The sequence below is a fragment of the Andrographis paniculata genome, unplaced genomic scaffold (genome assembly GCF_009805555.1).
Source record: "Andrographis paniculata isolate CXL003 unplaced genomic scaffold, ASM980555v1 Contig62END, whole genome shotgun sequence".
Taxonomy (NCBI): Eukaryota; Viridiplantae; Streptophyta; class Magnoliopsida; order Lamiales; family Acanthaceae; genus Andrographis; species Andrographis paniculata.
The window spans coordinates 4,229,524-4,243,889 of NW_026137598.1; the positions used below are offsets into that span (position 1 = coordinate 4,229,524).

Genomic DNA, 14,366 nt, shown 5'->3' on the forward strand with positions numbered 1-14,366 from the left:
TAGAGCCGTAGAGGGGAAGGGATGCTTTTTGATCCTGTCTTAGTACAAAATTACAATCTTATATATATATAATGTAAGAATTTGCAGTTTTTACCGTGGGTTCTAGGTAAAGTCTGGTCGAATCAATACCTTACAAACTAGTTTGACAAAATAAAACATACTAGGCAAACCATACGGTTATAAGTGGATCTGGAGGGGTCGAATTTGAACTCATAACTTCACAATTACGAATTCGTCCCACATCACCGCCTTGTCGGTAATAATGTTCAAGTTTGATTGCATGCCATATGGTTATTAAACACTAAGAAACGATGTTTCTTCTCCTCGATTTCGGCATATTTTTATTGTATAACTATTGTTTGACCTGAAGTGGAAGCGACAATATAAAATATAAAAATAAATATTTGATTTGATATTTTAAAAAAAAAATTATATAAATAGTAAAAGTTCTGTGAAATCATGTGAAAGAACAAATTTAATTTATTTTCATAAAATATAACTACAAAATTTCTTCAATTTATTCATAGAAATTATTGATAATAATTTGAAATAAAGTTATATAAAAATACAACTCAATTTTTTTATTTCTTAATTTTATTTTTTTTAATTTTTTTTTTACAAAAAGAAATTGTTATATCAAAATCCTCCAAATTCAAACCAAATATACAAATATAAAGAAACACAACTATTTAAACTCATTTTAAAATTCAAATATAATTCAATCTAAACTCAAACTCAATTTTCCTAAACTTCATAAAAAATAAAAAATAAAAAAAAAAACTAAATATTTTTCTAATACATAATCTTGTTTTATAATAACACATATGATCATAGTTTTTGTATTTTTTAAACTTAATTGAAAAAAAAAAAACACTAAGTGTTTTTCTAATACATAGACTTGTTTTATAACAACATATGATCATAGTTTTTGTATTTCCTAAACTTAATATAAAAAAAACACTAAATATTTTTCTAATACATAGTCTTGTTTTATAACAACATATGATCATAATTTTTGTATTTCCTAAAATTAATCGAAAAAAAAAACACTAAGTGTTTTTCTAATACATAGTCTTATTTTATAACAACATATGATCATAGTTTTTGTATATGAGACTTTGTAGACATATTGCCTTGTATCCGGAAATATAGTTTAACACATGATTGTATTTTGTAAAATTTTGAATGCTTTTGGTCTTATCTGTCAGACAAGATTCGTCTAGTATGTCTTTTATTGAATTAAATTTGTAAGTTATTCGATGTAGCTGAAAAAATTATTCAAAACTTACTCTTATTATTTGTTTTTATTTTTTTTTTTTATGATTTTCTTGTATTATTGTATCTAAGTGGAGGGTATTATTTTATTTAAGTAAAAATTTAGAATTACTAATAAAAAATAAAAATAATCAGATTAATTTTGAACATGACAAAATAAATGAAATGAAGCACATTATTTTTTTCTAATGAAACAACATAAACTATTCACCCTTTGAATAAATTTCCAAGCAAGGGAAACATTCAAACATGCAATAGTAAACAAAATGACTATAATACCCCTGCAGCGTATGAGGCATATTTTAAAATGCAACGGTCAAAAAATCAGAACCAAAAAAGGGTAAGCCCTTTTCTCAACGGCTACAAGAAATCCCACAGACACAAAATTCATACTTACAAACAGCTCCCGTTACATTACATATACACACACTGATATACATATATACATATATATACATATCTAAGTGTGTCTAAGTTCAGCAAAAATGAAGGTGATGAAAGCCATGAAGAAGCTCAAATTCTGGCCCCGCAGACCCAAGAAGAAAAAAGTGCATCCACCGTACTCCCCGCCACCACCGTCGCGGCCGCCGCCGCCGCCGCCGCCGGCGGTGCTGTATAATTACGAGGAAGACAGCCCGTACGAGGCACTTCTGCCGTCAGCCCCACCGCTGCCGCCATGGATGGAGTATGAATATGAGTACGATGAGTACCAGGTGCATTTTGAAGAATCTGAATCAGAATCAGAAGGCAAGTGCAAGACAATAGTAAAATCTCCTTCAGCTTCAGGTAATTCAGGGACATTAATAATATCAGAATCCCAAATATCTCCCTCTCCCTGTGATGATGATGATGAGGTGAAGAAAGGCGGTCCTGGTCCTGGTCCTGGACCTCGTGAGTGTGGATTTGGATGGGGTATGGCTATGATGAGGAGGTTTGGGGCTCGCGTGTTGGGGTGTGTGTTCCCTTGTTTGACTTTGAGGGAACGATCGTCTTCTCAACAGCCACCACTTCTTCTTTTCTGAAATGAATTCATTTTGTATCTATCTATATATATATATATACACACATATCTTGTAAGTAAGGCTACATTGATCATCTACAGGTTCTTGAAAAAGATACCAACTGAATTGGGATTTAGAACAGTTTAATTAATTGATTTATTAATCATATTTGATATTTTATATTTAATCGAGATATATATTAATTTGATTATTTTAGATTATTTTATCTAATTAAATTAATCTTAAATTGTGTGGCACATATTTTTTTTTTTCATTAACTCCGTCGCGTTGAAAATTTAGGTGAAAAATGACAAAAAAACAAGTTTAGGTTATTAGATCCACTTTCAGATCAAAAAAATCGTGATGGTTTTTCTTTTAATTATAAAAGTAATAGCATCGGTGTAATATATTGTAAGTTAAAAGGATATTTATTACGTAGATAGTACAATTATTAAATTAAAAAATAATAACTTTATTTTGGGACCGAAGGAAATATAAAATAATAATATTTCAATGGGACAAAATGAGTATTTATACATATAAATATATAACTTTGACTAAGGAGCGTGAAGAGAGCTGATAAGCCATAAGGGGTTGAAGATCCCATTTCATTGATCAATTATACGTAAATTATGTATACTCACTTGCCCATTGATTTCTTTTTTATTTGGGAATTTTATATGGAAAGAAAATCTCAAAAGTGTGAATATTGGGCCAGTTAGTAGATTTAATTAGCGGATTTAATTATAACTCAAATTTATTTGAAAAAAAAAATTATTAAAATATAGAAATTTATTTAAGTAAATTCTATTCAAATTATATATATATATGTAAGGAGATGATGTGATCAAAATATTGTTATTAACATATAAAATTTGCATTATTTATAGTATGAATTTGTATTGTTTTTTTCTCTGGTATATATTAATACTATAGTTTGAAACTTTTTGTATAATATAAATAAAAAATAAATATTTAATTTTATGTTTAAAAAATTAAATAATAAAAGTAAAACTTCACAAATAAATATAAATACACCGCAAATATTCAAAAAAGAAAATTAAAATATTATAATGTAGAAAATTGATTTAAAAAGAAAAGGAAAACATCCTGGGAAATAAATTCCAAATATAAACGCACTTCTGTATCGGTTGTTGAAAGTAGGAATTATTGGCCGATGAAAATGACAGTCATGATTAACCCTACGAAAATAAATAAATAAATAAATAATAAATAAAAATAATCCCCCCCCCCCCCCCACCCCCACCCCCACTGAAAGCCCCACATCGCCCTCCCTGCCCTGCCCCTCTCTGCATCTTCAACCTCGCATAAATTCATCAATGGGCGATTTCTATTTCTTTGTGCTCTGCCCTATTCTCTAATTCATCTCAATCGCATCGGATTGCATTCCCCAAAACCACCGAATACAATTCCCAATTTGCTCCCGTTGATTGCCCGCCCCTTCGAATCATTCTGATTTTACACTGCCGGATCGGAGAAGCGCGATATTGATTGCTTATTGATTCGCGGCAGATTCCCCGGAAGAATTAAATATTCCAGACGCGGGTGGGAAGTCGATTGGGGTTTTGTTGGGTGGATTGGATCTCTCATGCACTACGACAACTATCTTCATTTTGCCCATAGGTTTTGCTGGCGCAATTTCATTGTTTATTAATTTAGTTGACTAGGGTTCGTTTTTTTCAACATTTGATCGATCTTCTCGAGAGCTGACGAAAGGGCGGTGGAAATAGCCCCAAAGAAGTCAGAGAACCGCGGCACGATTCAACAGCAGCTTCTGCTTCTTTGGAGGACGATTTTCTCAGCTGCGAGGAATAATTAATTTCAAAAATGGAAATGGAAAACGCCCGAGATACGAAAGGGAAATTTGCGAAAGCTAGGGCGAAAGAAGACGCGCTCTTTGGTTCTACAGGAGTGGCGGATTCGTCATTCCGGCTGCTGAAACTCGTCTCTGTATTGATCATTTTTGTTCTGGGTGTAGTTTTGGGATTGATCTCTGGTTCGCATGTCGATAGGTACTTCGATTTCCAGTTCAGAGGCAAGAGCGTGTATTTTAATCCTTTTCAATTTGGTCCGGCGAATGATGAGAGTATTGAGGTGAATTGTGGAAGGGATGAGTTGAAGAGCATGGACAGTTTCACAGGACTGCAAAATCTGAACCATGGTTTGACAGACGATCAGTTGTTTTGGAGGGCGACATTGGTGCCGGAGAAGGAGGAGTTTCCTTTCAGCAGAATGCCAAAAGTGGCTTTCATGTTCTTGACTCGTGGCCCAATCCCGCTGTTGCCGTTGTGGGAGAGGTTCTTCGCCGGGCAGGATGCGGATAAGTATTCCATTTTCGTGCATGCTCCGCCGGGATTTGAGCTCAGTGTTTCCGAATCATCAGTTTTCTATAGGCGCCAGATTCCAAGTAAGGTATAAATTTCTGTGGGGGATTATGCTTTTTGTGTGTTGATTGATTGTTGGTGTAAATTTGGGAGAAGGTCTTCGTGTTCTTGTCTATTATGATCTTGGTATATGCTAGGAATTGGCTTCGTCTTTGAGTTTTAGCAGATCAAATAAGTTTTTGGTATAACTTTTTATATTGATGGATACTAGGGGTGGATTGAGATGTGTCTTGAATTCAATTGGAAATCTGATCTAAACTGCTCGTTAGATGATCAATAGGGATTGATTTTTTGTTTTGTTGTACTCGTATGTCATTTAGATTATTCGTGAAACCTTATGCTTAGCATATCGACTATTCCAATGCTCGGTGGTGTATGAAGCTGAGTTCATATGAAGTACTTGTTTGATTCTTGTTAATCTAACATTGCCCGGTGTTCAAGTGTCGTAAGAAAGAGATTGTTTTCTCGTAAATTTAGCTTCCATTTTCACCTAGTTTGAAGCCCTTGTGTTCAAAAAGAACGAATTTGAGTATTATCTTTATTTGTTGAGAAATTGGTCGATTTTTCTTATTATTGTTTACCATTTTGATAGAATCGAAAAAAGTTGCTCTACGTGTGCATTGATTGAGCTTGTTGTTCTTCGTTCCTATTACAATGCAAATTCCGAATTCCGTTTCTTCTTAAACTCACAATCTTCTAACTATTTTCATTTGTTACCATTTCTATTTGGACTCACAGAGCGTCGCGTGGGGATCAGTGTCGCTGGTCGATGGAGAAAAACGGCTTTTAGCCAACGCCCTTCTCGACTACTCAAATGAGCGATTTGTTCTTCTCTCGGAGAGCTGTATTCCCATCTACGATTTCCCAACAGTCCACAAATACCTCGTGGAGTCCGCCCACAGTTTTGTCGAGTCATTCGATGACCCGTCCCGTTACGGCCGCGGCCGCTACAGCCGTTGGATGAAGCCCGATATCAAACTTTCCGAATGGCGAAAAGGCTCTCAATGGTTCGAGATGCAGCGCACCCTGGCTGTCAAGATTGTCGCCGACACCAAATATTACTCGATCTTCAGTAAATACTGCAAACCGTCGTGCTACCCGGACGAGCACTACATTCCAACCTACATACGTAAGTTCTATGGCTCCCTGAACTCGAACCGCACCATAACTTACGTCGACTGGTCGCTAATAGCGCCACATCCGGCAACATTTAGTGCCGTTAACATAACTGAAGGTTTCATGAACTCGCTTAGAAATAACGGCACAGCCTGCCGTTACAATTTCGGCGAAACGCCGATCTGCCATCTTTTTGCTAGGAAGTTTGATCCCAGTGCCTTGGAACCTTTGCTTAATATTAGCTCACAAGTTATGGGATTTTGATATGTTTTCGAATCTTTTCTTTTCTTGTTTTTGTTAGGGTTTTGATCCAGACTGTGTTTTGTGTTGTACAGTTTTGTTGGAGGGAAATTTTGGTATGTTTGTTGGTAGTTTGCAGAGTTTGTGGTTTTTTGAGGATGGAAATGAGATACACCATACCAATGTTATTGACCTTATTGTATGTACATTTTACTATAAATGTTCCTTAATGGCATATTATAGAAAATTTATTAAATTATTTATTTCAATAAAAAATTGGTTATTATGTATTAAATAAAAGTAATAAAACTATAAATAAAAAAACTTATTTACTAAATTATGCATAAATTTACAATAAATTTTTTTAACATAACTGTAGAAGATAGAAAGTATTTATATTTATATATTTCATCCGTACCAGAACTATAGTCTGAGTTGGGTTTGACACGAAATGTAAGAAATATTGATATTGGGTAAAAAGTATGGATAAAATTTTTTTGTCCGAGTGTATTAGTGTAAAAAGTAGTGGCAATTGCGTAATAATAATAAAAAAAAATAAAAGTAATTTTATAGTGATATGATATTGTTTTGATACGCACAGTAGTGTTGTATTGGAACAAAGATCATTTAAATTATACTGTTAATATAATAATATAGTCAGATGAGTGTGTAAAATTTTATGAAATTAATCCAAATATTTATGTTTTATGTAAATTATAGAAAATAATGATTATGTTTAAGACATTAATTTTTTTAAATATATTAATTTCTTTTTTTAAAAAAATACACGTCAATAAATAAATATTGTTGAAAATAAAATAAAATACAAAAGAAAAAATGTAGAGAAAATTAGGAGTAATATAATAAATAAATATAAATGAAGGGTTTAAGGCTTTCGTTCGAGTAGTCAGTCAGTCAGTCTAGGGTTTGTAATCGCCGTTAACCATGGCTGTCTCCTCCGCCCTCACCCGTCTCTTCCTCCGCCGTCGACCTTACTCCACCAACTCCTTCCCCTTCCCCTACTCCGCCGCGCAACACCACAACCACAACCACTCTCATCCTCCTTCCCCTTCCGATGCTGCAGCAAACTACCAACATCCCAACGCCGCCGCTCCCCACCCCCAATTCAATCCTCAGTACCCTCCCCCCGCCGCCGATCCCCGATATCCCGGCGCCGTCCCAGCCACTACCACCGCCGATCCCCGATATCCCGCCGCCGCCGCTCCTTCCGTCGATCCCCAACACCCTTCCGATGCTCCCCCGAACCAATCCTACTACAGCGTACCAAATTACCATTTCAATCCCCAATCCCCGCCGGCGCCGCCGCCCTCCCAATCGTCGTCGAATTATCATCCCAACCCTCAGTTCTCCGCCGCCAACAACCAATTTCAGTTCCCCAACACCTCTGCCCCCAACAACACTTTCCAATTTCCCGGTTCCTCTTCCACCACCGCACCCCCCCAGCGCTCGTACGGCTTCTCCTCAGCAGAGGAAGCCGCCGCCGAGCGTCGCCGCCGCAAGCGGAGGCTCCGAATCGAGCCTCCACTGTTCGCCCTCCGCCCCAATCCTCAAACCCCTCCGCCCAACCCTGACAGCTCCGACCGGCCCCGCCTACCTGACTCCACCTCTGCGCTCGTAGGCCCTCGCCTGAACCTCCACAACCGAGTCCAATCCCTAATTCGCGCCGGCGACCTTGATGCCGCCTCATATATAGCTCGTCAGTCCGTGTTCCAGTACATCCGACCCACCGTCTTCACCTGCAATGCTATAATTGCCGCCATGTACCGTGCCAAGAGGTATAGCGATGCTAAAGCACTGTTTCAATACTTTTTCCGGCAGTTTAATATTATACCAAACATTGTCTCGTACAATAATCTCATTGTCTCGCACTGTGAGTCCAATGAGGTAGACGAAGCCCTAAAAGTATACGAGTATATTCTTGAGAATGCCCCCTTCAGCCCTTCGGCTGTCACTTATCGACATTTAACGAAAGGGCTTATTGATGCTGGGAGGATCAATGATGCTGTAGGGTTGCTTAGGGATATGTTGAACAAGGGCCATGGTGCAGATTCTTTGGTGTACAATAATGTGATAAATGGATTCTTGAATTTAGGCGAACTAGATAAGGCGAACGAGCTGTTTGATGAGTTGAAGGAGCGGTGCACGGTGTATGATGGGGTGGTGAATGCTACATTCATGGATTGGTTTTTCAATCAGGGGAAGGCGAAGGAGGCAATGGAGTCTTATCGGGATTTGATGTCCCGGAATTACAGAATGGTGCCTGCGACAAGAAATGTGTTGTTGGAGACGTTGTTGAGGCACGGGAGAAAGAAGGAGGCATGGGATTTGTTCCATGACATGTTGGATGACCACACGCCGCCGACTTTTCAGGCGGTGAATTCTGAAACCGTTAATATGATGGTGAACGAGTGTTTCAAGGAAGGGAAGGTTGATGAGGCAATTGATGTTTTCAAGAGGTCTGGGAAAGGGCAAAAGTCGAAGCCTTTCCAGATGGATGTTGCTGGATTTAATAACATGATGTTAAGGTTGTGTGAGCTCGACATGATGGATGAAGCCGAGCAGTACTACAAGCAGTTATGTGACAAAGCATTACCGGCAGACGTTAACACATACTCAACGTTGATAGATGCATATATTAGGCTAGAAAAAGTCGACGATATGTTGGAGAAGTTCACCAAAATGGTTGAGGCAGGTTTAAGGGTTATCACTCCTCGTGCCAACAAGTGGTTTGGGTTCTTGATTGAGAAGGCCCGGGCCTCTGATTGCCTATCTCTTCTGTCCAAAATGCTTGATAAGGAACCAAAACCAGACGTAACCACTTGTGATGTCGTGATTAGGGGCCTCATCAAGGAAGGAAATTTTGATGCCACAACTAATTTTTTGAGAGAGATGACAAGCCATGGAATTGGCATGACTGCTTCGCTTAAGGAATTTCTTTTTGATGCTTTTGAGAAGTTAGGGCGACGGGCAGAGATAGAGAGTATTCTGAACAGGCTTTCAGATCCCTATTCACCTCAGAGACAGCCATACTTAGGACAACAAGGTCCCCAAAGAGTCGAAAGGAGGGCTGAAATGGCAGCACAAGGAGGAAGAAACCCCTCGATGCCATGGCAGTCAGGGGGGTCTTCTACACAAATGTCATATGCAAATCAACATACAGGACAGACATATCAACCCCAAATGACCTACCAGAATCCCGTGCCAGAGCAGGATGCAGAACTTCCACGCATTGCAGGTCATGCTGGTTCTTAATTTATTTGAGAATTTTTACTATCTATCATCGGTTAGTTCTTTTTTTGAAGAATTGATGATCCAGGCAGTGTTGATTTATAGGTTTGTGATCATTGCTGTCAATTGCTGTTGTTCACCTATTATTAAGTGATTATTATGACCACATATACATGAAATTTTGAAGGGTTATTTTTATAATTCTTGAGGTGTGACGAACCAATTTTAACATTATTTATAATGATGATAAATTCATAATTAATTGCAATGATCAAAGCTTCTGTAAGGTAGTTGTTTGGCAGTCATAATGTGTTTTTATTTATTTATTTATTTTAATTTAATTCCTTGTTCTTCACAAGACTGCTATGTTATAGTAGTATTATATAATGATGTTGCATTTCAGGATGTTGATTCAATTATGTGATTTTGTGGTTGGTCTCATGTTATTGAATCTTGTGGTCAACTATTTAAGCATATATTGCTAGATTGGTTGAAATGTTCTTTAGAATTATATATTTAGAATTACAAATCTCAACCCCCTTTATGCTGTATTTATATAACATAAAAAAGATGTTGATAATGTTCTCTGAAGTTGTGATTACTTAGTGAATTTGTTGATTATTTGTTGTTTGGTTGAATGTTGCAGTAATAGATGAGAGTTTAGCCAAATATTATACTTTATTTTTTTCTCTAAATTTGTAATGTTCTTGTATTTTACTTTCTGTATCCTCTGAAATACATGACAATGTTGTTTGAGATCTTTATATGTCTCCATTTCATACATACAACATATTAATTTTGCTATTATATTCTTTGCCTCCAAGTTTATTATCTAATTGAAATGATTAATAATTGACGCTGATATTTTACATATTAACACTAAAATATAAATATTGGAAATATATTTTTTGTTATCTTAACCATCCCATGACAAATTATATTTAGTACTGAATATTTAAGTTCAATATATATATATATATATATATTTAAGCATACTATTGAGTCAAGAAGAATTATTCATATATATATATATATATATTTTAAAGTTACCTAGTGGAAGGTTTCTCCAAATGGGAGATGCTCCACCGATGTGCTTGTTCTAGTATTTAAACTTTGCACGACATTTCTGGTGAAACAAATGAAAACAAAATATTGCACAAAGCAGGAGAAGATGTAAAGAACATAGCACAGAATTAATCAGTTTTCCTCTATTGAATGAAAGATAGAATGCATACATTATATATACTACAAACTAACCTTATATATACTACAAACTAAACTATTCTAAGCCGTACAAACAAATCAAATTTAAACTAATGAAATATAACAACCTAACAAACAAATCAATGTTTGTTAAGGAGAAGATGAGGACCAATGAGATTGTGATCTTGTGTACAAATGTGCACTAAATCAATCCACAACTCACATCCGTTGCATAGAATACATGGACATTCTTTTATGTTTGTCTTGACATAGATACGAAGATAAGCTGTCATGATCTTCATCTATTGTCAACATAGCCCAACAAACTGCAGTGGAAGAAAGTTCAAGTGAAGTTTAGACTTAAGAGAATGGAAATGAGCACTTGGCAGGTATTTCGTGAACAAATCAACCGGTTGCACAACAAAGGATATGTAGACTAGTTGAATGAATCCTTTGGAGAAGTGACCACGAATAAAATGACAATCAATATCTACACGCTTCGTATGTTCATGATGAACAAGATTTTGGATCATGTGGATGGCACAAGAGATTTGTATCTGGAAATCATTAAGGAGGTATGAGATCCACAAAAGATCAGTCACAATCCGAGGATTTTGCAACTGTAGATAGTTTCTTTGTTCGCCAAGAGTTCATACAATTTTCAAGGAAAATACAATAACTAGTGGTGAAATTTTTTGCGATAATACAATTGTCCCAGTCAGCATCACAAAAGGCAGAGAGAGAAGAGCAATCACCTTGGTTGAAAAACAGTTGGAAAGAAAAAGTATCCTTGAGATATATCAGCAATCTTGAGATTGAGAGATGTAGGAGTCTGCATGAATTAAGACAATTGTTGAACAGTGTTCCTAGGCATGGTTAAGTAGAGCAGCCGACCAACCAATCTCCTAAAATGACCAGGGTTGAAGTGATTCTCCTCCATCGGAAGGCATCTTCACACCCGGTGGTAAAGGAGTATAGCAGGGATTACGATCCTGCATATGCTCTTCATTGAGAATATCAAAAAGATATTTTGTTGAGAGATGTAGAGGCCATGTGAACTTTGGGTGATCTGGAGCCTAAGAAAATAATCAACATCACCCAGGTCTTTACAATAAATTCAGAGTGAAGAAAGCACCTAACCTCCTGTATAGTGGAGAATGATTACCAGTCAGGAGAATATGATCCACGTAGACAATAAAAACAGTGAACTGATGGCCATTTGTCTTAAGGAATAAACAAAGATCATGAGTTAATTGAAGGAAACGAATCGAGAAAGATAACCTCTTTGTAACATTGTCGTGGAACCTTTTTGAGACCATACAAACATTTGCCCAATTTGCACACCAATCTAGGAGGGTGATTGTAGCCTTAGGGTGCCAACATATAAATCTCTTCATCCAAGTGTCCATGGAGGAAGGCATCGTTGACGTCTAACTGATGGATATGCCAATGTTTGGAGGCTGCTATAAGAACATGAACTCTAACGGTTATCATTTTTGCAATAGGTACAAAAGAATCAGTGTGGTCCACCCCAAACTGTTGAAGAAACCCCTTAGCTACCAACCGAGCTTTATATTTATGAATGGAGCCATCAGCATCTTGATGTTGTAAACTCATTTGCAACTGATAGGACGTTTTCCATGAGGTAGAGCAACCAAATGTCAAGTTTGATTTCTTTCAAGAGCAGAAAGCTCTTTTTTCATAGCTTGCCTTCATGGTTCACTTTTACTAGATGGTGATAAGAAGTAGGTTTCCGGAGTGTGAAAGTTAGTGCATCATGCCAAATAGTATGTTTAGTCTTATGGATAGTGGGGGAAATATAATCTTGAAAATATTTGGGATGGGGAGTTGTCGGACTCTAATGGATCTAGGAGGTGGTGTATTTGAAGGTTGTGGAAGGATTAATGGTTCTTGTGTAGAGGACTAGTCAGAGTGATCAAGTTGAGAAAAGAATGTTAATTCTGAGGAGACCTATTGCCAAGATGGTGAAATATGAACAACAGGTGATTTATAGGTAGGATCAAGTCCAAAGATAGGAGGTACATTGGTCTGACCAGCGCTGGAAGCATGAGGTTCATCAATAGGATCAGGGGTGAAGACAGAACGTGCAGGAGTATTAAAGAAACTAAGGACATGATCAGAAGTTATAGAACAATGAGGAGAAGTACCTGAAAGTGTTGAGGAACTTGATTTCTGTTGATGATCTTGTGATTGCTTTGCCTAAGGGAATGCATCTTCATAAAACACTACATCCCTGGAAGTAAAGAAAGTGGAGGTATCAAGGTTGTACAATTTGTAAGCCTTTTGGGATGAAAAGTTTCCAAGGAAGAGGAATTTAAAGGCTTTTGGGTCTAGCTTGGTTTTAGCAGGGAGAGTGTTGGTAACATAACAAAGATAGCCAAAAACTTTGATGGAGGAATAGTCAGAGAGTTTAGAGTATGGAAGTTCAAAAAGAATTGTTTATGATAAATGTGGAATATAGAAGGGCTTCCCTCCAGAATTCTTGAGGTAAATTGGTTTGGAATAGTAAGGACTTAGTTACTTGGAGAAGATATTTGTGTTTCCTTTCAATCCTTTCATTTTGTTGAGAAGTGTAAGGACAAATAAGCTAATGTTGGATGCCGAGACTCTAGAAGAAAGTTTGGCAGTTTGTACTGAGGAATTCAATACCATTGTCATATTTAATGGATTTGTTAGTGGGTTTGAACATACTTGACAAATGCCTCAATGATTTGGAAGAGATTAGCCTTAAGAATGGATTAAGAAAGTCCATACATTTTTGGTGTGATCATCTACAACTGTTAGAAAATACTTGCAATTATTTAAGGTGAAAACACTATATAGACCCTAAAGATCCATGTGGATAAGCTGAAAAGGAAAAGTGGCATGAGAGTAACTTTTATTGAAATACATAGGAATTTGTTTAGCCATGTGGCATACATCAAAAGATAGATGGGAGAGGACTTCAGCACTCGGGTGTCATACCCTAAGGTGCCACGGCTGGTCAAATTGAAGTTTGGGTGTGGAGAGTGTATAATGGAATCCAGTGAGTAAATAGAGATGATCCTTCTGCAAAGCAACCCTAAGAACTTCCTCGGAACTTTGGTCTTGTAGACCACATTTGTCATGGAAGAATTTTAATGTTAGTTTGGAATTATTTGCTATGCAACTCACAAAAATTAAGTTGAATTTTAATTTAGGCATGTAATAGACATTATAAAGGGCAAAAATAAGGGTAATTAGGACTCAAGCTAATAAATTCAGGGTGGCATATTGTGCCATTAGGAAGACAGACTCCTGCATATGAAGAGATTGGTTGTAAAGATTAAAACAGAGACTTATCAATACATATGTGGCATGATGCACCTCTATCTACTAACCGGAACTTGTTGATCATATCTCTTGACAAATTCTAATGAATACTACCTGAATATTCAATCATTGAGTTTGCAAATGAGACGGGATCTCTGAGGTTGCCACAATCTTTTTCAATTCAGCAAAAAGGGATTGCACATCGACTTTTGAAGAGGTGTCTGAAGGAGTTCCATCATGTTCTGGAACAACAATAGCGTTAACTTGAGTCCTTTTCTTTTCATTCATCTCTCTAAATCAGTTTGGAACACCATGTATTTTTTTAAGCATGTCCCCTTTGTATGCCCTTTCTTTTACACACCTCGCAGATCTGACTCATTTTGTCAATGAGCATTTTCATCTTGTCATTTCTCTTAAAGTTGACAGCAGGTTGAGTGACTCGGTTAGTTTGTTGATGGACAACATTAAAGGCCTTAAGATCCACAAACACAATAGGAGTGTTTTGCTTCTCAATTTGGAGTAACATAGCAAATTCCTTACTGACTGTTGGAAGATGATCCATCAT

The 14,366-nt window shown here is 36.8% G+C and overlaps 3 protein-coding genes across 3 annotated transcripts; all 3 read left to right on the forward strand.

Moving 5' to 3' along the window:
- Positions 1 to 1,629: 1,629 nt before the first annotated feature.
- Positions 1,630 to 2,460, forward strand: LOC127261178 (uncharacterized). Its single transcript, XM_051289411.1, has one exon. The coding sequence runs from the start codon at positions 1,761 to 1,763 to the stop codon at positions 2,295 to 2,297; it is 537 nt and encodes a 178-aa protein (XP_051145368.1). The 5' UTR covers positions 1,630 to 1,760; the 3' UTR covers positions 2,298 to 2,460.
- A 1,094-nt stretch (positions 2,461 to 3,554) lies between these two features.
- Positions 3,555 to 6,229, forward strand: LOC127261375 (glycosyltransferase BC10). The gene is made up of 2 exons (XM_051289706.1): positions 3,555 to 4,709; positions 5,420 to 6,229. The coding sequence occupies exons 1-2, from the start codon at positions 4,125 to 4,127 to the stop codon at positions 6,059 to 6,061; spliced, it is 1,227 nt and encodes a 408-aa protein (XP_051145663.1). The 5' UTR covers positions 3,555 to 4,124; the 3' UTR covers positions 6,062 to 6,229.
- A 693-nt stretch (positions 6,230 to 6,922) lies between these two features.
- LOC127261079 (pentatricopeptide repeat-containing protein At1g10270-like) lies at positions 6,923 to 10,046 on the forward strand. The gene has a single exon (XM_051289253.1). The coding sequence runs from the start codon at positions 6,983 to 6,985 to the stop codon at positions 9,308 to 9,310; it is 2,328 nt and encodes a 775-aa protein (XP_051145210.1). The 5' UTR covers positions 6,923 to 6,982; the 3' UTR covers positions 9,311 to 10,046.
- Positions 10,047 to 14,366: the final 4,320 nt, after the last annotated feature.